Source organism: Grampus griseus (genome assembly GCF_964374135.1).
Source record: "Grampus griseus genome assembly, chromosome: 4".
NCBI classification, from domain to species: Eukaryota; Metazoa; Chordata; class Mammalia; order Artiodactyla; family Delphinidae; genus Grampus; species Grampus griseus.
In genome coordinates this window covers 7,975,544-8,002,712 of record NC_138997.1, presented here as the reverse complement: position 1 = coordinate 8,002,712, position 27,169 = coordinate 7,975,544, and the positions used below count along the sequence as shown (strand labels likewise).

The 27,169-nt window shown below is 39.4% G+C and overlaps 1 protein-coding gene across 3 annotated transcripts in view; it reads left to right on the top strand.

The window, feature by feature from the left end:
- Positions 1-27,169, top strand: part of FAM13A (family with sequence similarity 13 member A) — a 282,246-nt gene that overhangs the window by 41,005 nt on the left and 214,072 nt on the right. For all 3 annotated transcript variants that reach the window (XR_014296630.1, XM_082653007.1, XM_082653008.1), the window contains exon 2: positions 16,860-17,013. Coding sequence is in view for 2 of the 3 variants with exons in the window: in XM_082653007.1 (XP_082509133.1) it covers positions 16,882-17,013 (132 nt within the window). In the remaining variant the exon portion in view is untranslated. The remainder of the gene's footprint in view (positions 1-16,859; positions 17,014-27,169) is intronic.

Genomic DNA, 27,169 nt, shown 5'->3' with positions numbered 1-27,169 from the left:
TTTCCTTTTCACATTGTTCATTGTGTATAAAAATACAATTGAGTTTTGTGTGTTGACCTTGTATCCTGCTACTTTGCTGAATTCATTTGTTATACAGTTTTTTGTGTGATCTTTAGCATTTCCTTACATATATATATATTTCTTTTACTGAAGTATAGTTGATTTACCATATTGTGTTAGTTTCAGGTGTCTAGCACAGTGTTTCATTATTTTTGCGGATCATATTCCATTATAGCTTATTACAAGATAATGAGTATAATTCCCTGAGCTGTACAGTATATCCTTGTTGCTTATCTATTTTGTATACTGTTGTTTGTATCTATTAATCCCATACCCCTAATTTGTTCCTGCACCTTCTCTCTCCCCTTTAGTAACCACAACTTTATTTTCTATATTTGTAAGTCTGTTACTGTTTTGCATATACACTCATTTGTATTATTTTTTTAGATTCCACATGTAAGTGATATACAGTATTTGTCTCTTCTGACTTGTTTTATTATGCATAATATTCTCTAGGTTCATCCAGGTTGCTGCATATGGCAGTATTTCATTGTTTTTTTTAATGGCTGCATAATATTCCATTGTGTGTGTGTGTGTGTATATGTATATATATGTGTGTGTGTATGTGTGAGTGTGTGTGTATTTGTTGATCATTTCAAAGAACCATCTTTTGGTTTCATTTACTTTTTTGTTTTTCTGTTCTCTAGTTCATTTATCTCTCCTCCAACCTTTATTATTTCCTTCCTTCTGCTAGCTTTGGATTTTTTTAAAATTCTTTTTCTATTTCCTTAAGATGTAAAGTTAAGTTTTGGATTTGAGATCTTTTTTGTTTTTTAATGTGTTTATAACTATAAGCTTATTCCTTAGCTCCACTTTGCTACATCCCATAAGTTTTGGTTTATTGTGGTTTATTTTCATTCATCTCTAAGTATCAATATTTTCTAATTTGCCTTGATAATTTTTCTTTGATCCATTGACTGCTTAAACATGTGTTATTTAATCCCACAATTTTGTGAATTTTCCAATTTTCTTAATGTTATTGATTTCTAACTTTGTCCCATTATGGTCAGAAAAGATACATTGTATGATATCTGTCTTTTAAAATGTGTTGTGACTTAATTTGTGGCCTAACACATGGTCTATTCAGGGAAATGTCACATGTACACTTGAGAAGAGTGGGCTTTCTGTTGTTGTTGGGTAGAATATTCTGTATATGTTGATGGATCTATTTGGTTTGTTGTTTTTTAAGTCCTGTATTTCCTCATTTATCTTCTCTCTGGTTGTTCTTTCTGTTGTTCTGTGTAGGGCATTGAACTCTCTCCAACTCCTATTGAATGGTCTGTTTTTCCCTTCAGTTCTGTCCATTTGTCTTTCACATACTTTGATGGTCTGTCATTAGATACATAAATATTTGTAATTATAATATCTTCTTGCTGTATTGAAATTTTGATTAATATATGATGACCATCTTTGTCTCTTGAAACCTTTTTTGATTTAAAGTCTGTTATGTCTGATATTAGAATACCCACTTCTGCTCTCTTTTGCTTACTATAAGAATGGAATATCTTTTTCCATCCTTTTACTTCTAACCTGTTTGTGTCTTTGAATCTCAAGTCTCTTGTAGATAGCATATGGTTGGATCATGTATTTTTATCCATTCTCTGTCTTTTGATTGGAGAGTTCAGTCCATTTACATTTAAAGTAATTACTGATAAGTAGGGTTTTCTGTTGGAGAGTTCAGTCCATTTACATTTAAAGTAATTACTGATAAGTAGGGATTTCTGTCATTGTGTTATTTGTTTTCTATATGCCTTATAGCTTTTTTCTTCTTCTAGTGTTGAGATGTAATTGACATATAGCACTGTATAAGTTTAAGGTGTACAGCATAATGGTTTGACTTATATACATCATGATTACCACAGTAAGTTTAGTGAACATCCATCATCTCATATAGGCACAAAATAAAAGAAAAATAATTTTTTCCTTGTGATAAGAACTCTTAGGATTTATTCTGTTAAATATATTCTTATAAAACATACAGCAGTGTTAATATTTCTCATGTTGTACATTACATCCCAAGTACTTATGTATCTTATATAATTGGAAGCCTTATAGCTTCTTTGTAGCTCAGTTCCTGCATTAGTATTCTCTCTTGTGTTAAGTTGATTTTTTTGTACTGAAATGTTTAAATTCCTTTCTCATTTCCTTTTTTGTCCATTCTATGGCTATTTTCTTTGTGGTTACCATGGGGATTACATTTACTCTCCTAAAGTTTTAATACTCTAATTTGAATAAATACCAGCTTTACTCCAGTAACATACAAAAATTTTGCTCCTTTACAGCTCCAGTTTTGGTGGAGTCTTCCGGGTTTCCTATATATGACATCATGTCATCTGCAAAGAGTGACAGTTTTACTTGATCTCTTCCAGATTGAATGTCTTTTCTTTTCTTGCCTAATGGCTCTGGCTATGACTTCCAATACTATGTTGAATAAAAGTGTTGAGAGTGGGCATCCTTTCTTGTTCCTGTTATTACAGGAAAATCTTTCAGCTTTTCCCCATTGAATATGATGTTAACTGCAGGCTTGTCATATATGGCAGTGGTCGCCAACCTTTTTGGCACCAGGGACCAGTTTCGTGGAAGACAGTTTTTCCATGGACGGGGGGCTGGTGGTTCAGGAGGTAATGAGAATGATGGGGGGTGATGGGGAGCGGCAGATGAAACTTTGCTTACTCGCCCACTGCTCACCTTCTGCTGTGCGGCCCGGTTCCCAACAGGAACTGGGGTTTGGGGACCCCTGATATATGGCCTATATTGTGGTATGTTCCCTCTATACCCACTTTGATGTGAGCTTTTATTGTAAATGAATATTGAATTTTGTCAAATGCTTTTTCTGCATCTGTTGAAATGATCATATGATTTTTGTCTTTCATTCTGTTAATGACACATTATCACATTGATTTGCAGGTGTTGTACCATCTTTGCATCCCTAGACTAAATCCCATAATGTATGATCCTTTTAATGTATTGTTGAATTTGGCTTGCTAATATTTTGTTGAAGATTTTTGCATTTATGTTAATCAAGGATATTGGCCTGTAATTTGTTTTCTTGTAGTGTCCTTGTCTGGTTTTGATATTGGGATTACTAATAATTCTTTTGAATCACTAGTCTCTTAGATTTGGAGCTACAAGTCAAAGTTATAGTACTACTGGCTTTTAAACTAATATTTTTTTTGTATTTTAAGTGTATTATTCTCTTAAATTAGGTAGAAAACAGAAAGTGTAGTTACCATTGTTACAGTAACACAAGTTTTTATAATTCCCCATGTATTTACCTTTATTGAAATATTTATTTCTCCATTCAGCTTCAGTTTACTGCCTATTGTCCTTTCATTTCACTGTGCAGGATTCCCTTGAGCATTTCTTGCAGGGCAGGGGTGTTGGTCACTGACTCCCTCAGCTTTTGTTTATCTGAGAATATCTTAATTTCTCCCTCACTTTTGAAGGACATTTTTGCCACAGATATAATTATTGGTTGACAGTTTCTCTCTTTTAGCATTTTGAGTATATCAGTCTGTGGCCTCCAAAGTTCTGATGAGAAATCTGTTGATAATCTAATTGAGGATCCCTTGTATGTGATGATTCACTTCTCTCTTTTCAAAGTTTGATTATAATGTGTCTTAGTGTAGGTCTTTGAGTCCTTTGAGCTTCTTGGATATTCATACTCATGTCTTTCATCTTGAAGTTTTCATTAATTATTTTTTCAGATATTTTCTCTGCCCTTTTCTCTTTCTCTTCTCCTTCTGGGACTCTTATGATGTGTAGGTTGGTACTTGCTGGTGTCCCACAGGTTCTGTTTGCTTTTCTTAGATCTTTTTTTCTTACTTTTCCTCAGACTCAATAATTTCCACTGTCCTATATTCATGTTCACTGATTCTTTCTTCTGCCTGCTGAAATCTGTCTTTGAATCCTTCCAGTGAATTTCTCATTGCAGTTACTGTACTTTTCATCTCCAGAATTTCTTTTGGCTTCCTTTTTGGGTTTTCTTTCTCTTTATTGATACTTCCATTTTGTTCACACATTATTTTCTTGACTTTTCGACATCTTCCTTTAGTTTTTTGAGCATCTTTAAGACATTTGTTTTAAAGTCTTTATCTAGTATATCTTCCATCAAATCTTTTTCTAGGACAGTTTCTGTTGATTTATATTTTTCCCTGAATGAGCCATATTTTCCTGTCTCTGTATGCCTTGTGATTTTTTTGTTGAACAAAAGACATGTAAATCTAATAATGTAGTAACTCTGGAAATCAGATTTTCCTCCTTGCCTGGGGTATGCTGTCGATTGGTTTTGGTTTTGGTTTTTGATTTTGATTGTTGTAGACTTTTTTTTACCAACATCAGCCTTAAGTATGAACTTAAGGTCTTCTCAGGTCTTTTTTGAGCCTTTCCCTGGACATGCACAGTCACTTTCTAATTTTCCCCATATATACAGTTGTTTTTGAATGTCCTAGTCTTGAATGTCTGACTCCCAAAAGAGGAAAATGGAAAAAAGTCAAAGTGGCATAAAAAAGGGTGTCAGCCCTTTAAATCCCCAAGAAGTCACTTCAGCTAAGAGGGAGGGGCTTTCAACAAGGAAGGGAGGTGCAGCAGCAATGGCTGCCCACTTTTTGCACCTGAGAAGGAGCAGTCAGTGTTCAGAGCACAGCTCCCCAATATTTGAAAGACAGGGTCCTTTTTGCTTATGCTGGCTCCCACAAGCTGTGTGCAAGCTGCTCAAGGAACCTGAGAATAGCTTCCCTGCCACATGGCTGGGGTGGGGGATGAGTGGCTACTGTGCTAAGAGCTAAAATTGACGAAACTTAATCACGGCTTACTGTCTGAGCCTTCCCTGGATGTTACTGAGCTCCAAAATATTTAATCAGACAAATTCTGCTGGTGTAATTGTTACCTGGGTAGGGGGACAGATGTCTGGTGCTTCCTACTCCACTATCTTCCCGGAATCCTCTCCTTACATTGTTTCTCATTTGTTTTGTCTTGGATATTTAAAAAGTGGTAAATTTAAAATTGACAGGCTTTTCTGAATGGAAATAACCCTATGGCAGAAAGTTATAATTGCCACAGAAATTTCCAGCAGACTGCTGCAGAACTGATGCAAAAGGTCTTAAGTGATAGGATCCATGCATTCCTTAACTGAAGCTTTACCCTTACATCTGACTAAAGAAACATACTGTAATAAAAACGATTGAGAGTAAACGTATTATATAGAATACCTTGAATCTAATTTAGTTTCAGAATAAGGCAGAAGTGTCTACTTTGTTACAACAGATAGCTGGCAACATCTCAAAACTGGCTGTTATTCTGTGGTTTGAGAAAGGCATCCTTAGAGGTTGAAACTAAAGAGAGAAGTTATTTGCTGCAACACACGTAACATATATTGCCGGAACAAACATAGGATAACAACAGTAGATGTTCTGGTTCAAACAGGAAGAAATTCAAGATAACAAAATAAAGTCACTGGCTAGTGACATTTCTGATATCCAGCCCAGCAAATGTTGCAAATCTGTTGACTAGGTTTCAAAGCCTGGGAATACTTGTCCACGCTTTTCAACTTCACCCTTCTGGTTCTTGGTTCTGCCCTCTGAGTCATCCTTCATTTTTGATGGAAGGCAGCACATTTGCAGCTGAGTGGCTTTATCAGCCTGCCTCCTGCCAATAGAATTTTGGAAATCTAATGGCCTCCTTTCATTTTGTACCCTTGTTGTCCCTTGCATTCCAAGTTGGCAGTGTTTCTGCTGAAATAAATTTCTCAAAAACTTACTAGTCTTCTGTGAATTTCACTGGGATTCACTCCAGTAGAGAAAAAAGACACATCCCCTCAGATCTTTCCAAGATAATCCTTTCTGTAGTTAAGGCTCGTGCTAAAATGGCTGATGGGCAGTGCCTTTAAGTTCCTAGAGGCTTTCTGGTTTAATTGAAAGGATCTGTGAGACACACCCTGAATCACCTGAAAGGGACCTTTGTCTAACTGCATAGTCTGAGGTTTTGATCTTTCTGTGGTTTTAGCAAAAGGTTATATCATCACAGTCTCAACCTTTTCTATGGAGCATGCTTTCCTGACAGTGAATCTCTTAATTTCAGTGTCTTTTGCCATCTGTACAGTCAACTTTTAAATCAAGTCCTATTTCCTGTTTACTTAAGTTTTAACCTCAGTTTCTCTCTCTCTCTCTCTCCCCTTCCCTCCCTCTCCCTCTCTCCCTCCCTCTCTCTTCCCTCTCCTTTCCTCTGTCTTTCTCTGTCTCTGTCTCTGTCTCACTCTCAGCTTTTACCATAAGTGGCAAGGAGAAATCAGGTGGTACTTTCAAAATATTGCTTGGAAATTTCTTGCACTGTATATACAAGCTTGTTGCTTACACATGCTGCTTCCCACATAATGCAGGATACAGTTTCACTAAGCTTTCTGCCAACAAAGCAAGGATCTCCCTTCCTCCAGTTTCCAATAACGTGTTTCTTATTTTCTTCTGTTACTGGGCACAATGCGTCCATCACTTGGGGTGCTTCGCCAAATGAACACACCAAGTATTTTTGATTAAAGCAGAAGCATTTATTCCTTGCGACAAGTAAGGAGACAGGGAGATAGCTCTCAAATCCTTGTCTCCCAGCACAGCAGGATCAGGGAAGTTTAAGCTATGGGTGCATGCATCTTCCTGAAGAGGCAAGTGTGATTTTCCATGTAGAGGTGGAGTTCCAGATGGGCCTGCACAGTGTGACAACATGCTCAAACACAGTTGCAGGTTCAGAAATAGTGGCAATCCCCCACCCTTGGGGTGGAGATTTTAGCTTTAAAATGAGGCAAAGGTCACTCTAGGTTGACAAAATCCAGGCACCTTCCACTGTAGGGGGGTGTGGGTTCGATCCCTGGTTGAGGCCAAAAAAAAAAAGAATGTGTTTTAGACTGATCCGTACCTTTGGAACAGAACCTGGGAGTCATTATGACTGATTTATTATGTTTGCTGTGGTTACTTCTCCTTCCTGATAAGTCATTTGTTTCTGCATTCTTTGTTCTAAATACCGATACCTATCCTTTGTTTCCACATGAAGACCCAGGAGGCCATAATTCATCTTTTTCCGAGTCATCGGTAAACAGGACACAAGAGAGTTCTAAAATTCACGCTCTGGGTCTCAACCTGTTTGTCTAGTGCGTGTTACACCTTCTCTCATTGCCTATTATTTTCCTTCTGTAAGATATGACATACTCTGGTTTGACCTCACCCCTTCCTTATTACTGCCTGGCTAGCACTTCTGCGCTCTCACCAGCGGTGTCCTTTTTTTGGGGCGGGGGCGGGGGCACACTGCACGGCATGCAGGATCTTAGTTCCCCGACCAGGGATCAAATCCATGCCCCCTGCAGTGAAAGCGTGGATTCTTAACCACTGGACTGCCAGGGAAGTCCACCAGTGGTGTCCTTAAAATCCAGATGTCAACTAAAAATATGTTGAAGGCACTTTAGGCTTTCTCTGTCATGCTACCCAAATTCTTCCTGTCTCCTCTCACTGTCCAGTTCCAAAGACATTTCCACATTTTAGATATTTGTTAGAGCAGTAACCCACTTCCAGATACCAAACTCTGTATTAGTCTTCAATTGTTGTGTAACAGATCACCACAAATGCAGTGCCTTAAAACAACAAAAGTTTGCTATCTCATGCTGTCCATGGCTCAGGTGTCCAGGCACAACTTAGCTGGGTCCTCTGTCTCTGGTCTTACAAAGCTGAAATCAAGGTAACAGCTGGCCTGCATTTTCATAAGGAGGCTCAAGTTTGGAACAGAATCTGCTTTCAAGCTCATGAGAGTTGTTGGTAGACTCATTTCCTTGCAGCTGCATAAGGACCCCAGCTTCTTACTGGCTGTGACCTAGAGGCCTCAGGTACACATTAGTCCCCTGCCATGTGGCGGTCTTGTGGGTCCTCTCCGAACATGGCAGCTTATTTCATCAAGACCAGCAGCAGTATCCTCACTCCAGTCTGCTGAGATTATGTTACATTATATAAGACTCAAGCATAGGAGTGACATCATATAACCTTTGCCATATTCTCTTGATCAGAGGCAAGTCACAGGTTCTGCCTACCCCCGAGGTGAGTACAGGAGTGTGACTCATTGGGAGTCACCTTAGGATAGGTACCCCAAAGATGGTGTAGTAGGGTGAACAACGTCCCCCAGAGATATCAAGTTAGAATCCTTGGAAACTGTAAATATTACCCTATTTGGTGAAAAAGGGGGACTTTACAGTTGTAATTAAGATAGAGATCTTCAGATAAAGGGATTGTCTTAGATTATTTCAGTGGGTACTAAATGCAATCACATGTATTCTTATAGGAAGGGGGCAGAAGGGGCTTGGACATGTACACAGAGGAGAAGGCCATGTGGACATGGAGTAGAGAGAAATTTAAGGTGTCAGCCTTGATTGAAGATTGAAGTGATGCAGCCACAACTAAGTAATGCTGTCGCCATAATCTCCCCCTTGAGCCTCTGTGGAGTGTGCGGCCTTTTGCTCACCTTAATTTCTGTTACTCTTCTGGCCTCCAGAACTGTGATAGAATACATTTCTGTTTCAAGCCACCCAATTTGTCCCAGTTTTGTTGCATCAGCCATAGGAAATGAATACAGATGGATATTCATTGATACATCATTGTTGCTTTTTTAATGCATTTCACTGATTACTCAGTCAGATTAAGTATCTTTTCATAAGATTCTTGACTGTCCAAGTGTTTTCTTCTGAGTTTTTCAATTTGTCTTTTGTCTCTTTTTTAAAAAAAAAAAACAAAGATAAGAAAATTACTCAGTTTCTTATTGATTAGTAAACATACTTTAGATACTCAGATCACTAATGCTATGTCAGTTGTCCATGTTACTGAAGAGATATTTCTTTTCTTCCAATCTATATCTTGTCTTTCTACCTTATATAGAGTGTCTTCTGCATTCAGAAGCTTTTTATACCGTTTTTTTTTAAATTATGGAAACTTTTAAACATACCCAAAAGAAGAGAGACTAGTATAATGCATCTTCAATGTACATAATCTTCAACAGTTATCAGCATTTTTTCCCAGAATTATTTATCTTTTCCTTTAGGTTGTGTGCCTTTTGTGCATTACCTAAGAAATCCTTAAATAAAGACTGTGTTGCTGTTATTTGTGTAACTGAGTATTTCTCTCATGGTAAAACACTCATTCTTTTTGTGATAACACTTGTTCTTTCTAGCTTTTTCTTTTTTTTTTTTAACACCTTTATTGGAGTATAATTGCTTTACAATGGTGCATTAGTTTCTGCTTTAAACAAAGTAAATCAGCTATACATATATATATATCCCCATATCTCCTCTATCTTGCGTCTCCCTCCCACCCTCCCTATCCCACCCCTCTAGGTGGTCACAAAGCACTGAGCTGATCTCCCTGTGATATGAAATTGCTTCCCACTAGCTTTTTACATTTGGTAGTGTATATATGTCCATGCCACTCTCTCACTTCATCCCAGTTTATCCTTCCCCGTCCCCATGTCCTCGAGTCCATTCTCTACATCTTTGTCTTTATTCCTGGCCTGCCCCTAGGTTCCTCAGAAACTTTTTCTTTTTTTTTTAGATTCCATATATATGTGTTAGCATATGGTATATGTTTTTCTCTTTCTGACTTACTCCACTCTGTATGACAGACTCTAGGTCCATCCAGCTCACTACAAATAATTCAATTTTGTTTCTTTTTATGGCTGAGTAATATTCCATTGTATATATGTGCCACATCTTCTCTATCCATTCATCTGTTGATGGACACTTAGGTTGCTTCCATGTCCTGGCTATTGTACATAGAGCTGCAATGAACATTGTGGTACATGACTCTTTTTGAATTATGGTTTTCTCAGGGTATAGGCCCAGTAGTGGGATTGCTGGGTCATATGGTAGTTCTATTTGTAGTTTTTTAAGGAACCTCCATACTGTTCTCCATAGTGGCTGTATCAATTTACATTCCCACCAACAGTGCAAGAGGCTTCCCTTTTCTCCACATGCTCTCCAGCATTTATTGTTGGTAGATTTCTTGATGATGGCCATTCTGACTTGTGTGAGGTGACACCGCATTATTGTTTTGATTTGCATCTCTCTAATGATTACTGATGTTGAGCATCCTTTCATGTGTCTGTTGGCAATCTGTATATCTTCTTTGGAGAAATGTCTATTTTGGCCTTCTGCCAATTTTTGGATTGGATTGTTTGGTTTTTTTTGATATTGAGCTGTATGAGCTGCTTATAAATTTTGGAGATTAATCCTTTGCCAGTTGCTTCATTTGCAAATATTTTCTCCCAGTCTGAGGGTTGTCTTTTCGTCTTGTTTATGTGTTCCTTTGCTGTGCAAAAGCTTTTAAGTTTCATTAGGTCCCATTTGTTTATTTTTGTTTTTATTTCCATTACTCTAGGAGGTGGGTCAAAAAGGATCCTGCTGTGATGTATGTCACAGTGTTCTGCCTATGTTTTCCTCTAAGAGTTTGATAGTGTCTGGCCTTACATTTAGGTCTTTAATCCATTTTGAGTTTATTTTTTTGTATGGTGTTAGGGAGTGTTCTAATTTCATTCTTTTACATGTAGCTGTCCAGTTTTCCCAGCACCACTTATTGAAGAGGCTGTCTTTTCTCCATTGTATATTCTTGCCTCCTTAATCAAAGATGAGGTGACCATATGTGTGTGGGTTTATCTCTGGGCTTTCTCTCCTGTTCCATTGATCTATATTTCTGTTTTTGTGCCAGTACCATACTGTCTTGATTACTGTAGCTTTGCAGTATAGTCTGAAGTCAGGGAGCCGGATTCCTCCAGCTCCGTTTTTCTTCCTCAAGATTGCTTTGGCTATTCGGGGTCTTTTGTGTTTCCATACACATTGTGAAATTTTTTTTCTAGTTCTGTGAATAATAATGCCATTCGTAGTTTGATACAGATTGCATTTAATCTGTAGATTGCTTTGGGTAGTATAGTCATTTTCACAATGTTGATTCTTCCAATTCAAGAACATGGTATATCTCTCCATTTGTCTGTATCATCTTTAATTTCTTTCATCAGTGTCTTATAGTTTTCTACATACAGGTCTTTTGTCTCCTTAGGTAGGTTTATTCCTAGGTATTTTATTCTTTTTGTTGCAATGATAAATGAAAGTGTTTCCTTAATTTCGCCTTCAGATTTTTCATCATTAGTGTATAGGAATGCAAGAGATTTCTGTGCATTAATGTATCCTGCTACTTTACCAAATTCATTGCTTAGCTCAAGTAGTTTGCTGGTAGCATCTTTAGGATTGTCTATTTATAGTATTATGTCATCTGCAAACAGTGACAGCTTTACTTCTTTTCCAGTTTGGATTCCTTTTCTTTCTTTTTCTTCTCTGATTGCTGTTGCTGAAACTTCCAAAACTATGTTGAATAATAGTGGTAAGAGTGGACAACGTTGTCGTCTTCCTGATCTTAGAGGCAATGGTTTCAGTTTTTCACCATTGAGAGCGATGTTGGCTGTGGGTTTGTCATATATGGCCTTTATTATGTTGAAGTAAGTTCCCTCTATGCCTACTTTCTGGAGTGTTTTCATCATAAGTGGGTGTTGAATTTTGTCAAAAGCTTTTTCTCCATCTATTGAGATGATCATATGGTTTTTCTCCTTCAATTTGTTAATATGGTTTATCACTTTGATTAATTTGCGTGTATTGAAGAATTCTTGCATTTGTGGGGTAAACCCCACTTGACCGTGATATATGATCCTTGTAATGTGCTGTTGGATTCAGATTTCTAGTATTTTGTTGAGAATTTTTGCATCTATGCTCATCAGTGATATTGGGCTGTAGTTTTCTTTCTTTGTGACATTTTTGTTTGGTTTTGGTATCAGTGTGATGGTGGCCTCGTAGAATGAGTTTGGCAGTGTTTCTCCCTCTGCTATATTTTGGAAAAGTTTGAGAAGGATAGGTGTTAGATCTTCTCTAAATGTTTGATAGAAATCACCTGTGAAGCCATCTGGTCCTGGGCTTTTGTTTGTTGGAAGATTTTTAATCACAGTTTCAATTTCAGTGCCTGTGATTGGTCTGTTTACATTTTCTATATCTTCCTAGTTCAGTCTCAGAAGGTTGTACGTTTCTAAGAATTTGTCCATTTCTTTCAGGTTGTCCATTTTATTGGCATATAGTTGCTTGTAAGAATTTCTCATGATCCTTTGTATTTCTGCATTGCCTGTTGTTACTTCACCTTCTTCACTTGTAATTCCACTGATTTCAGTCTTCTCCGTTGTTTCTTGATGAGTCTGGCTAAAGGTTTCTCACCTTTGTTTATCTTCTCAAAGAACCAGCTTTTAGTATTATTCATCTTTGCTGTCGTTTCCTTCATTTATTTCGATCTGATCTTTATGATTTCTTTCCTTCTGCTAACTTTGGGGTTTTTTAGTTCTTCTTTCTCTAATTGCTTTAGGTGTAATGTTAGGTTGTTAATTTGAGATGTTTCTTGTTTCTTGAGGTAGGATTGTATTGCTATAAACTTTCCTCTTAGAACTGCTTTTGCTGCATCCCATAGGTTTTGGGTCATCATGTTTTCATTGTCATTTGTTCCTAGGTATTTTTTGATATTCTCTATGATTTCTTCAGTGGTCTCTTGGTTATTTAGTAGTGTATTGTTTAGCCTCCATGTGTTTGTATTTTTTACCGACGTTTTCCTGTTACTGATATCTGGTCTCCTAGTGTTGTGGTCAGAAAAGATACTTGATAAGATTTCAATTTTGTTAAATTTACCAAGGCTTGATTTGTGACCCAGGATATGATCTATCCTGGAGAATGTTCCATGAGCACTTGAGAAGAAAGTGTATTCTGTTGTTTGTGGATGGAATGTCCTATAAATATCAATTAAGTCCATCTTGTTTAGTGTATCATTTAAAGCTTGTGTTTCCTTATTTATTTTCATTTTGGATGATCTGTCCATTGGTGAAAGTGGGGTGTTAAAGTCCCGTACTATGATTGTGTTACTGTCATTTTCCCCTTTTATGGCTGTTAGCATTTGCTATATGTATTGAGGTACTCCTATGTTGGGTGCATAAATATTTAAAATTGTTATATCGTCTTCTTGGATTGATCCCTTGATCATTATGTAGTGTCCTTCTTTGTCTCTTGTATAGTCTATATTTTAAAGACCATTTTGTCTTTAAAACAAAATATGAGAATTGCTACTCCAGCTTTCTTTTGATTTCCATGTGCATGGAATATCTTTTTCCATCGCCTCACTTTCAGTCTGTATGTGTCCCTAGTTTTGAAGTGGGTCTCTGGTAGACTGCATATATACGGGTCTTGTTTTTTTATCCATTCAGCCAGTCTGTGTCTTTTGGTTGGAGCACTTAATCCATTTACATTTAAGGTAGTTATCGATATGTATGTTCCTGTTACCGTTTTTTTAATTGTTTTGGGTTTGTCATTGTAGGTCTTTTCCTTTTCTTGTATTTCCTACGTAGAGAAGTTCCTATAGCATTTGTTTTAAAGCTGGTTTGTTGGTGCTGAATTCTCTTAGCTTCTGCTTGTCTGTAAAGGTTTAAATTTCTCCGTCTAATCTGAATGAGATGCTTGTTGGGTAGAGTAATCTTGGTTGCAGGTTTTCCCCTTTCATCACTTTAAATTTGTCCTGCCACTCCCTTCTGGCTTGCAGAGTTTCTGATGGAAGATCAGCTGTTAACCTTACGGCAATTCCCTTGTATGTTATTTTTCCCTTGCTGCTTTTAATAATTTTTCTTCGTATTAGATTTTTGATAGTTTGATTAATATGTGTCTTGGCATGTTTCTCCTTGGATTTATCATGTATGGGACTCTCTGCACTTCCTGGACCTGATTGACTATTTCCTTTCCCGTATCAGGGAAGTTTTCAACTATAATTTCTTCAAATATTTTCTGTCCCTTTTTCTCTTCTTCTTCTGGGGCCCCTAGAATTCGAATGTTGGTGCGTTTAATGTTGTCCCAGAGGTCTCTGAGACTGTCCTCAATTCTTTTCATTCTTTTTTCTTCATTCTGCTCTGCAGTAGTTATTTCCACTATTTTATCTTCCAGGTCATTTATCCGTTCTTCTGCCTCAGTTATTCTGCTATTGATTCCTTCTAGAGAATTTTTAAGTTAATTTATTGTGTTGTTCATCATTGTTTGTTTGCTCTTTAGTTCTTCTAGGTTCTTGTTAAATGTTTCTTGTATTTTCTCCATTCTATTTCCAAGATTTTGGATCATCTTTACTATCATTACTCTGAATTCATTTTCAGGTAGACTTCCTGTATCCTCTTCATTTGTTTGGTCTGATGGGGTTTTACCTTGTTCCTTCATCTGCTGTGTGTTTCTCTGTGTTCTCATTTTGCTTAACTTAGTGTGTTTGGGGTCTCCGTTTTGCAGGCTGCAAGTTTGTAGTTCCCGTTGTTTTTGGTATCTCCCCCTTAGTGGCTAAGGTTGGTTCAGTGGGTTGTGTAGGCTGCCTGGTGGAGGGGACTTGTGCTTGTGTTCTGGTGGATGAGGCTGGATCTTGTCTTTCTGGTGGGGAGGATCATGTCTGGTGGTGTGTTTTGGGGTGTCTGTGGCCTTATTATGATTTTAGGCAACCTTTGTGCTAATGGGTGGGGTTGGGTTGCTGTCTTGCTCATTGTTTAGCATAGGGTGTCCAGCACTGTAGCTCTCTGGTCGTTGAGTGGAGCTGGGTCTTAGTGTTGAGCTGGAGATCTCTGGGAGAGCTTTCACTGTTTGATATTACGTGGAGCCGGGAGGTCTCTGGTGGACCAGTGTCCTGATCTTGGCTCTCCCAACTCAGAGGCACAGGCCTGACACCCGGCTGAAGACCCTGTCAGCCACATGGCTCAGAAGAAAAGGGAGGAAAAAGGAAAGAAAGAAAGAAAGAAAAATAAAAACTAAATATTATTAAAAATTAAAAAAAATTTTTAAGTAGTAAAGGAAAGAAAAAGAGAGCCACCAAACCAAAAAACAAATCCATCAATGATAACAAGTGCTAAAAACTCTACTAAAGAAAAGAAAAGAAAAAGGACAGACAGAACCCTAGGACAAATAGTAAAAGCAAAGCTGTACAGACAAAATTACACAAAGAAGCATACACATACACACTCACAAAAAGAGAAATAGGTAAATTATATATACATATCTGTATATTAAAAGAAAAAAGGAAGAGAGCAACCAAATCAATAACCAAATCTACCAATGATAATAAACTCTAAATACTAAACTAAGATAAACGTAAGACTAGAAACAAATTAGGTGCCAAAAGGAAACCCCAAGTCTACAGTTGCTCCCAAAGTCCACCTCCTCAATTTGGGTTGCCTCGTTGTCTATTCATGTATTCCACAGATGCAGGGTACATGAAGTTGATTGTGGAGATTTAATCCGCTGCTGCTGAGGCTGTTGGGAGAGATTTCCCTTTCTTTGTTTGCAGAGCTCTTGGGGTTCAACTTTGGATTTGGCCTTGCGTCTACGTGTAGGTCGCCGGAGGGCGTCTGTTCTTCGCTCAGACAGGACGGGGTTAAAGGAGCTGCTGATTCGGGGGCTCTGGCTCGCTCAGGCCGGTGGGAGGGAGGGGCACGGAGTGCGGGGCGAACCTGCAGCGGCAGAGGCCGGCGTGACGTTGCACCAGCCTGAGGCGCGCCGTGTGTTCTCCCAGGGAAGTTGTCCCTGGATCACGGGACCCTGGCAGTGGCGGGCTGCACAGGCTCCCCGGAAGCGGGGTGTGGAGAGTGACCTGTGCTCGCACACAGGCTTCTTGGTGGCGGCAGCAGCAGTCTTAACGTCTCATGCCCGTCTCTGGGGTCCGCGCTGTTAGCCGCGGCTCGCGCCCATGTGTGGAGATCTTTTAAGCGGTGCTCTTAATCCCCTCTCCTCGCGCACCAGGAAACAGAGGCAAGAAAAAGTCTCTTGCCTCTTCGGCAGCTCCAGACTTTTCCCCGGACTCCCTCCCGGCTAGCCGTGGCGCACTAACCCCCTGCAGGCTGTGTTCACGCCGCCAGCCCCAGTCCTCTCCCTGCGCTCCGACCGAAGCCCGAGCCTCAGCTCCCAGCCCCGCCCGCCCCGGCGGGTGAGCAGACAAGCCTCTCGGGCTGGTGAGTGCCGGTCGGCACAGATCCTCTGTGCGGGAATCTCCCCGCTTTGCCCTCCGCACCCCTGTGGCTGCGCTGTCCTCCGTGGCTTCGAAGCTTCCCCCCTCCACCACCCTCAGTCTCCGCCCGCGAAGGGGCTTCTAGTGTGTGGAAACTTTTCCTCCTTCACAGCTCCGCCCCGCAACTGGTGCGGGTCCCGTCCCTATTCCTTTGTCTCTGTGTTTTATTTTATCTTTCGCGCTACCCAGGTATGTGGTGAGTTTCTTGCCTTTTGGGAGGTCTGAGGTCTTCTGCCAGCGTTCAGTAGGTGTTCTGTAGGAGCTGTTCCACGTGTAGATGTATTTCTGATGTATTTGTGGGGAGGAAGGTGACCTCCGCGTCTTACTCCTCCGCCATCTTGAAGGTGTCTCTCTAGCTTTTACTTTTTTATAAATGTTACTTTATATGCAGCAATTTCTAATATGTATAAAGCATTATCGATTGCACTCATGTTAACCTGTGCCCTCTTCCTGAGCAACATGTACTTTTCTTATTCAGCACAAGTTATTAATTCAGATCTTGGGAACTTGCCAGTTGTCCCAACAACATCCTGTGTGTCACCATAGAACTTATTTAAAATCCTGTGTGTATTTATAAGACGACTGATCCATCGTTCAGGAAAGGTCAAAGTATAAACCTGAGTCAGCTGTGCTGCCAGTTGTGTTTTTGCAAAGTAATTCCTCTCAATTTTTTCCCCTTATTTCTAGTGTGTCTCCTGGGCTTGAAGGCATGAAAGAGCAAGACCTCTGCAACAAGATAATGGCTAAAATATTAGAAAATTATAATACCCTGTTTGAAGTGGAGTATGTAGAAAATGATACCCAGAGGTGTGAAAACCGAGCGAGGCTCATCATAGTAAAAGTAAGTAACTTTGGTGTTTAATTTTCAGTATTGCTCTATTTTTAATGGAAGGTATTTTATTTAATCATTCTCTGTTATAAATATTCCTTATGGATATACCTTCAGATTAGTATTCCTACATTGAATTCTTTTTACGAAATCTATTCTTTGTATCAAGTGTTTGTTAAACTGATATATATTCTTCTAAGATTGGAGAATAATTGTGGATTGATGTTTCCTTACTGCTATAAAATCATCTCAAAAGCACTTACATGAGCCCAGAGGTATGGTCAGTTGGGTGCACCTGGTGTTAATAGCAGGGATACGTGCTGAGGTCTGTGTCCAGCAGTGTTAGGTTACCAAGTAGACTGTGGATTCCTGCAGACAGTATTACTATGTCTTTTTGTCTCTTTTGTTCCTGGCACACTTCCAAGTTCAACTTGCGACTGTAAGTCCCATATATGTGGTCCTTGGTAACTGCCACCAGTAAAGGAGGCTAGTTTTAAAACCTATAGAGGAATCTTGACAATACTATCTAAATCTTTTTATCATTGGCTGATAATTTATAACATATCTTTTACACATTAGGTTAATGCATGTAGTTCTCTAAAGATTTACAACTGGGAGTCAGAGGATAAACATCCAAAGCCAGTCCTTCAGGTAGGGACTAGAGGGAAGGCGTCTTATTTCTTTCTCATTCATATTGAGGTGAATCTTGACGGAACTGATACGGGAGGTTCCTTCAGGAGGTTTCCTGAGACTTATCACATTGACAGACCACACTATACTCTTGTTGGTTCATATGGCATTTGGTTTGGGCACTGAAGGGCTGTTTTCATTTCTTCTTCCAGTTGAGGCATGACTTAGAAGAAGAAATGAAAGGTAAGCGGTATCGTGTAGCACCCAACCAAAACAGCAAAGACCGAAATGAGGTTTTCTTAACTAGGGCTCATGTGTGAATACAACAGACTCCCTATAGGGGATAGCGTACTATGAGAGGAATGCATTTGACAAGAATCTTGCCAACCTGATAAAGAGAACTTTAAACTGAACTCTGAGGAAAAGGAAGAACAATGCTCAGATAAAATGAGCTACTTTGGAGAATATCAAGTGTAGCATAAAGTGGAGGTAATGTGGTAGCTGAGAAAATATCAGTGATTCACAAGAGGATATTAAAACAAAGTAACTTGTATCAGTTTTTCTATGAAAAATTAAAATAATTTTCTAAATAGAAAAAAATCTACCTTAAATATGTTTATCTGACTCCTATAGTGCTTTGCAAAGGGTCTCTTTTTAAAATATTAAAAAGTGACTGACTTTGTTTCAGCTCTATCACGGATAAACGCTTTTTAACACATATACGTTTTAACTAGGGCTGATAAGATAATATGGTAAACCTAAAATAGAATGAAAATAGATAAATATCATCTCCTAAGCAAGACAAACTTGCTGAGATACACATAATCACTAGAATACACCAACAGGAGCTTACATGCTGTACAAATAAACACCTGTTGAGATCTGTGGAAGCGTGCCCTGCATGGAAATCCTTGAGCTACTAGGTTTAAGCATGAGAGTACAAGATACATAAACTGAAAACACTGAGGGAGTCAAATGCAGATGTCTTAGGTGGATGAATATGACTGCTGCTCTCATAATGCAAGTTTCAAATCTGGCCTAGAGGCAGATAAATGTCATCATTGGGAACTCCATGTCTATACTCTGAAGCATCTTTCTGTTAAAGCAGAATACTTAATGCGGTTGTCTTTTTTTGTGTGTGGTGCGCGGGCCTCTCACTGTTGTGGCCTCTCCCGTTGCGGAGCACAGGCTCCGGACGCGCAGGCTCAGCGGCCATGGCTCACGGGCCCAGCCGCTCCACGGCATGTGGGATCTTCCCGGACCGGGGCACGAACCCGTGTCCCCTGCATTGGCAGGCGGACTCTCAACCACTGCGCCACCAGGGAAGCCCTTAATGCGGTTTTTTTACTGATCTTGCTGATAGTCTTACCTCTGAGATGCTAAATAATGCAACAAGGAAGCATGGTTTTCTGGACCTAATTATAACCAATAGGGATTGAATGGAAGTTATGGAAATTAGTTTAATGGGATGTACCAGGGCCATTTTAAGATCCATAACAATAAAGAATGTGCTAGCCATGGTTAGATATGTAAACCTGGACATTGTTTAGAAAGATTTCTCTAAAATTCCTAAGATCGTTGAAACATTAGAGATAAGCCAAAAGGAAGCTGGATTGAAAAGGGATTGGGAGGTTCACTAGGATATCATTAACATACTGAAAAATAGGAAGAATGGAAGAGCAGCTAAGAAAAACAAGGTGTCATTCTTGTGAGCTCAGCTTTTAGAAGGATGTATACAGAAAGAGTCAACAGGCACGGAAGAAGTGATAAATACACTACAGTGACAGAGACTCGAAATATCTGAGCTGAGAATAACCTGAGGCTCATAAAACGTACTGAGACAGAGAAAAGGGCTTTTAAAGGGAAAGAGTACTAAACCTATCCACTGACACACCTCTGTGTGCCCCAGTGTAGGAGCCCAAGTGTTGGATGACATTCTCATGATACCCTTGTGGGCTACATGAAAATTGGGGACCCAGACAAATACAGATTTGGTTGCGTTTGGACCAGGATGAAGGACTTTGACCAGAGTGTTGGAACATAGATTGCTGTTCAGTTCAGGGGAGGTCTCTACATTTGTTTGTGTCATTCTCAGGATTTTAATCATTGGCTTGAACGAGCACATACTTAGCACTTTTGTGAGTGAAATAAAGCTGGAAGAATAGGTCAGATACTGGATGGCTGGATACGTAGACCAACAAAATGGTGTGTGTGTATATAGCCCTTTCCCTATTCTTTCTTGCTGTAAAAAAAACTCCCAAAACCCAGTTGTATTTGGGTCTGCAGCAGTGTGCTTAGGTCAGACGGGCCCCAACAGATGGATGAGTCATAAATGGTCTATAATACTGTCCTCTTTAGTCAGTGATTGACTTAAAGGTCAGCTGTGACCCAGTTCGGGCCAAGGAGATGTAAGGGAAAGTGTGCTGGGGGCAGAGGGCTCTGGGAAATATTTTCATTCCTGATTACCAAAAAGAGAATGATTTAAGAGATCAGAGCTGTGGTTGCCTCTGGGTGGGGTTCGGGGTGGCAGCAGTGGTGATGACTGACGAAGAAAGTACCCCAGGGGGCCCTCTGGGGTGATGAAAATGTTCTCAATAGGGAAGTGGGTTATATGGGTGTATGCATTTGTCAAAACTCTTTCAACTGTACACCTAAAATTTATGCATTTTACTGTAGGTAAATTATTATTTAAATTTTAATAAAAAAAGAGAGTAGGCCTCTGGGTCAACATGCCCCTGCTCCCATCCTGCTATCAGATGTTCTCATATGAAAGCAGAATGTGGGGCGCTGCCACCATCACCTTCTGCCCTTGATGAGTGTACCGCTGACACACTGAGGTTGGCAGCTAAAGGAGGAGAAAGACTCAGTTCCTCATCGTTGCTCATCTGCTGAGCCAACCCTCAACACACATACCTCTGGACTTATAGTTATGAGAGGGAAATAAATGTCATCATAGGATAAACTACTTTTAGTGCAGTAGTCTGTTTCTTGCAACAAAAGCATCACGTCTGATGGAATCAGTATAATTGGAAAGTCCTCTACTTAGGTCCATGGTCAAGAGAAGACCAAAATTAATTAATAATAGTTCAATTAAAATATGCATGGATTTTAGTTAACTTCTAACACAGTATGAAATGTCAGTGTGATGTGATTGCCAAAAAAACAAACTGATTGATTCACTGAGTATACTGAGTAATATTTAGAATAAAGAATGTATGTCTCCCTGTACTTGGTGTAGATCAGGCAGCATCTGTAGCATTAGATCTGATTCTGAGTACTACGTTCACCCTTTCCTGACAATCACCACTGGTCGTCACTTATTCTCACTAAATATGTATCTGCCTGGGTGACTGTCTTTTACTTCAGTTCCCATACTGCTGATGACTTCTAACTCATAACTCCTAGCCTCAACCTACTGGCAGAGCAATAGAGCCATATTTCTCACTACCCATGAAAAACCATATGGTGCCTGAAATTGCTCACACTCACAACATCATCACCAAAACTTTGTCTACGTTCTACCCTCTCCAACCTTAGTTTGCCGGCCACCGGTCTGCCAAGCTGGAAGCCTTAGTTTGCCCTTAACTCCTCCACCTTTACCATTCCCGCTGGGACTCACATTCTGCCTTAGACATCGCTCTTGAAACGGGTGTCTTGTGTCCACCCCACCCCCCAATGCTTTAGATTAGGCCCTTATGACAGCCACACAATTTCAAGCTGTTCTCCCACCTCTAGACTCACCCTCTCTCCATCGCCTTTCTACCAGTGATAGAATGATGTTCCCCCAAAACAAACCTGATCATAGCATAGTCTTGACTCAAGTAAGCAAACCGTTTGCTGTTATTGTTTTGCTCTCCCCCACTTTTGCTGACAATATACAATCAAAACTTATTTTCTTGGAATTTAGGCCCCTTATGCTCTGTCCACAAGCCAAACTTTCCCCATTACATGCTTGAATAAATTTTGAATTGTTCTTATCTTCCTATTTCTCTGGCCTCTCTTCCATCTCCTTTGAGGTCTCTTCCTTCTGAGTCAGATTTAAACATTATTTCCTAGGTTCATTCTTAGGCCTTCAGTCTAGAGCTCTCCCTGGCAAACCCTACATCTATATCTAACTACCTAATACTCACCTGTACCTGCATGTCCTGTGGATTGTCTCATCATCTTTCCTTGCCCTTGAAGATCACCTGTTCATTCTGCTGCTTAGGTATCTCATAAATCTCTCCCACCCTCACTGGTGCTTCCTCATAGCCTCTCATCCAGGCAGGAGAATTCTACACCTGGCCCATTATCACATGTACCTGGTGACCCAGACGGAGTCAGAACACTCAAGGCAGGGCTCTAAAACCTGTATTTTAAAAGGCTTCCTTGGAGATTGGTTCAAGATGGTGGAGTAGAAGCACATGCTCTCACTCCCTCTTTCGAGAACACCAGAATCACAACTAACTGCTGAACAATCATCAACAGGAAGACACTGGAACTCACCATAAAGCCACCCCACATGCAAAGACAAAGAAGCCGCAATGAGATGGTAGGAGCGGTGCTATCACAATAAAATCAAATCCCATAATCGTTGTGTGTGTGACTCACAAACTGGAGAACACTTATACCACAGAAATCCACCCAGTGGAGTGAAGGTTCTGAGCCACACGTCAGGCTCCCCAACCTGGGGGTCTGAAAACGGGAGGAGGAATTCCTAGGGAATCAGACTTTGAAGGCTAGCGGGATTTGATTGCAGGACTTCGGCAGGACTGGGGGAAACAGAGACTCCACTCTTGGAGGGCACACACAAAGTAGTGTGCACATGGGGACCCAGGGGAAGGAGCAGTGACCCCGTAGGAGACTGAACCAGACCTACCTGCTAGTGTTGGAGGGTCTCCTGCAGAAGCAGGGTGCAGCTGTTGCTCACCTTGGGGACAAGGACACTGACAGCAGAAGTTCTGGGAAGTACACCTTGGTGTGAGCCCTCCCAGAGTCTGCCATTAGCCCCACCAAAGAGCCCGGGTATGCTCCAGTGTTGGGTTGCCTCAGGCCAAACAACCAACAGGGAGGGAACCCAGCCCCACCCATCAGCAGACAGGCTGATTAAAGTTTTACTGAGCTCTGCCCACCAGAGCAACAGCCAGCTCTACCCACCACCATTCCCTCCCATCAGGAAACTTCCACAAGCCTCTTAGATAGCCTCATCCACCAGAGGGCAGACAGAAGAAGCGAGAAGAACTACAATCCTGCAGCCTGTGGAGCAAAAACCACATTCACTGAAAAATAGACAAGATGAAAAGGCAGAGGGCTATGTACCAGATGAAGAAACAAGATAAAACCCTAGAAGAACAACTTAATGAAGTGGAGATAGGCAACCTTCCATAAAAAGAATTCAGAATAATGATAGTGAAGATGATCCAGGACCTCGGAAAAAGAATGGAGGCAAAGATTGAGAAGATGAAAGAAGTGTTTAACAAAGACCTAGAAGAATTAAAGAACAAACAAACAGAGATGAACAATACAATAACTGAAAAAAAAAACTACACTAGAAGGAATCAATAGCAGAATAACTGAGGCAGAAAAATGGATAACTGACCTGGAAGACAGAATGGTGGAATTCACTGCCGCAGAACAGAATAAAGTAAAAAGAATGAAAAGAAATGAACACAGCCTAAGGGACCTCTGGGACAACATTAAACACACCAATATTCACATTATAGGGGTCCCAGAAGGAGAACAGAGAGATAAAGGACCTGAGAAAATATTTGAAGAGATTATAGTCAAAAACTTCCCTAACGTGGGAAAGAAAATAGCCACCCAAGTCCAGGAAGCCCAGAGAGTCCCATACTGGATAAACCCAAGGAGAAACACGCCAAGACACGTAGTAATCAAACTGGCAAAAATTAAAGACAAAGAAAAAGTATTGAAAGCAGCAAGGGAAAAATGAAAAATAACATACAAGGGAACTCCCATAAGGTTAACACCTGATTTCTCAGCAGAAACTCTACAAGCCAGAAGGGAGTGGCATGATATACTAAAAGTGATGAAAGGGAAGAACCTACAACCAAGATTACTCTACCCAGCAAGGATCTCATTCAGATTCCATGGAGAAATCAAAAGCTTTACAGACAAGCAAAAGCTGAGAGAATTCAGCACCACCAAACCAGCTCTACAACAAATGCTACAGGAACTTCTCTAAGTGGGAAACACAAGAGAAGAAAAGGACCTACAAAAACAAACCCAAAACAATTAAGAAAATGGTCATAGGAACATACATATCGATAATTACCTTAAACGTGAATGGATTAAATGCTCCAACCAAAAGACACAGGCTTGCTGAATGGTTACAAAAACAAGACCCATATATATGCTATCTACAAGAGACCCACTTCAGACCTAGGGACACACAGAGACTGAAAATGAGGGGATGGAAAAAGATATTCCATGCAAATGGAAATCAAAAGAAAGCTGGAGTAGCAATACTCATATCAGATAAAATAGACTTTAAAATAAAGAATGTTACAAGAGAAAAGGAAGGCCACTACATAATGATCAAGGGATGAATCCAAGAAGAAGATATAACAATTATAAATATATATGCACCCAACATAGGAGCACCTCAATATATAAGGCAAATGCTAACAGCTATAAAAGAGGAAATCAACAGTAACACAATAATAGTGGGGGACTTTAACACCTCACTTACACCAATGGACAGATCATGCAAACAGAAAATTAATAAGGAAACAAGCTTTAAATGATACAATAGACCAGATAGATTTAATTGATGTTTATAGGACATTCCATCCCCAAACAGCAGATTACACTTTCTTCTCAAGTGTGCACAGAACATTCTCCAGGATAGATCACATCTTGGGTCACATATCAAGCCTCAGTAAATTGAAGAAAATTGAAATCATACCAAGCATCTTTTCTGACCACAACGCTATGAGATTAGAAATGAATTACAGGGAAAAAAACGTAAAAAAAAAACCACACATGGAGGTTAAACAATATGTTACTAAATAACCAAGAGATCGCTGAAGAAATCAAAGAGGAAATTAAAAAATACCTAGGGACAAATGACAATGAAAACACGATGATCCAAAACCTATGGGATGCAACAAAAGCAGTTCTAAGAGGGAAGTTTATAGCAATACAAGCCTACCTCAAGAAACAAGAAAAATCTCAAATTAACAATCTAACCTTACACCTAAAGGAACTAGAGAAAGAAGAACAGACAAAACCCAAAGTTAGCAGAAGGAAATAAATCATAAAGATCAGAGCAGAAATAAATGAAACAGAAACAAAGAAAACAGTAGCAAGGATCAATAAAAGTAAAAGCTGGTTCTTTGAGAAGATAAACAAAATTGATAAACCATTAGCCAGACTCATCAAGAAAAAGAAGGAGAGGACTCAAATCAATAAAAGTAGAAATGAAAAAGGAGAAGTTGCAACAGACACTGCAGAAATACAAAGCGTCCTAAGAGACTACTACAAGCAACTCTATGCCAATAAAATGGACAACCTGGAAGAAATGGACAAATTTTTAGAAAGGTATAAACTTCCAAGACTGAATCAGGAAGAAATAGAAAATATGAATAGACCAATCACAAGTAATGAAATTGAAACTGTGATTACAAATCTTACAACAAACAAAAGTCCAGGACCAGATGCCTTCACAGGTGAACTCTATCACACATTTAGAGAAGAGCTAACGCCCAACCTTCTCAAACTCTTCCAAAAAATTGCAGAGGAAGGAACACTCCCACACTCATTCAACGAGGCTACCATCATCTTGATACCAAAACCAGACAGATACTACAAAAAAAGAAAATTACAGACCAATATCACTGATGAATACAGATGCAAAAATCATTAACAAAATACTAGCAAAGAGAATCCAACAACACATTAAAAGGATCATGCACCATAATCAAATGGGATTAATCCCAGAGATGCAAGGATTCTTCAGTGTACACAAATCAGTCAATGTGATACACCATATTAACAAATTGAAGAATAAAAACCCTATGATCATCTCAGTAGATGCAGAAAAAGCTTTTGACAAAATTCAACATCCATTTATGATAAAAACTCTCCAGAAGGTAGGCATAGAGGGAACCTACTTCAACATAATAAAGGCCATATATGACAAATCCACAGCAAACATCATTCTCAATGGCGAATAACTGAAAGCATTTCTCCTAAGATCAGGAACAAGACAAGGATGTCCACTCTCACCACTATTATTCAACATAGTTTTGGGAGTCCTGGCCACGGCAGTCAGAGAAGAAAAAGAAATAAAAGGAATACAATTGGAAAAGAAGAAGTAAAACTGTCACTGTTTGCAGATTACATGATACTATACATAGAGAATCCTAAAGATACCACCAGAAAACTACTAGAGCTAATCAATGAATTTGGTAATGTTGCAGGATACAAAATTAATGCAAAGAAATATCTTGCATTACTATACACTAATGATGAAAAATCTGAAAGAGAAATTAAGGAAACTCTCCCATTTACCACTGCAATAAAAAGAATAAAATACCTAGGAATAAACCTACCTAGGGAGACAAAAGACCTGTATGCAGAAAACTATAAGACACTGATGAAAGAAATTAAAGATGATACCAACAGATGGATAGATATACCATGTTCTTGGATTGGAAGAATCAATATTGTGAAAATGACTATACTACCCAAAGCAATCTACAGATTCAATGCAATCCCTATCAAAGTACCAATGGAATTTTTTACAGAGGTAGAACAAAATGTCTTAAAATTTGTATGGAGACACAAAAGACCCAGAATAGCCAAAGCAGTCTTGAGGGGAAAAAATGGAGCTGGAGGAATCAGATTCCCTGACTTCAGAGTATACTGCAAAGCTACAGTAATCAAGACTATGTTACTGGCACAAAAACAGAAATATAGATCAATGGAACAGGGTAGAAAGCCCAGAGATAAACCCACGCACCTATGACCAACTAATCTATGACAAAGGAGGCAAGGATATACAATGGAGAAAAGACAGTCTCTTCAATAAGTGCTGCTGGGAAAACTGGACAGCTCCATGTAAAAGAATGAAATTAGAGCACTCCCTAACACCATACACAAAAATAAACTCAAAATGGATTAAAGACCTAAAGGTAAGACTGGGCACTATAAAACTCTTAGAGGAAAACATAGGAATAACACCCTTTGACATAAATCACAGCAAGATCTTTTTTGATCCACCTCCTAGAGTAATGGAAATAAAAACAAAAATAAACAAATGGGACCTAATGAAACTTAAAAGCTTTTGCACAGCAAAGGAAACTACAAACAAGACGAAAAGACAACCCTCAGAATGGGAAAAAATATTTGCAAACGAATCAATGGACAAAGGATTAATCTCCAAAATATATAAGCAGCTCATGCAGCTCAATATTAAACAAACAAACCAATCCATATTTAGGCTGAAGACCTAAATAGATATTTTTCCAAAGAAGACATACAGATGGCCAAAAGAACATGAAAAGCTGCTCAACATCACTAATTATTAGAGAAATGC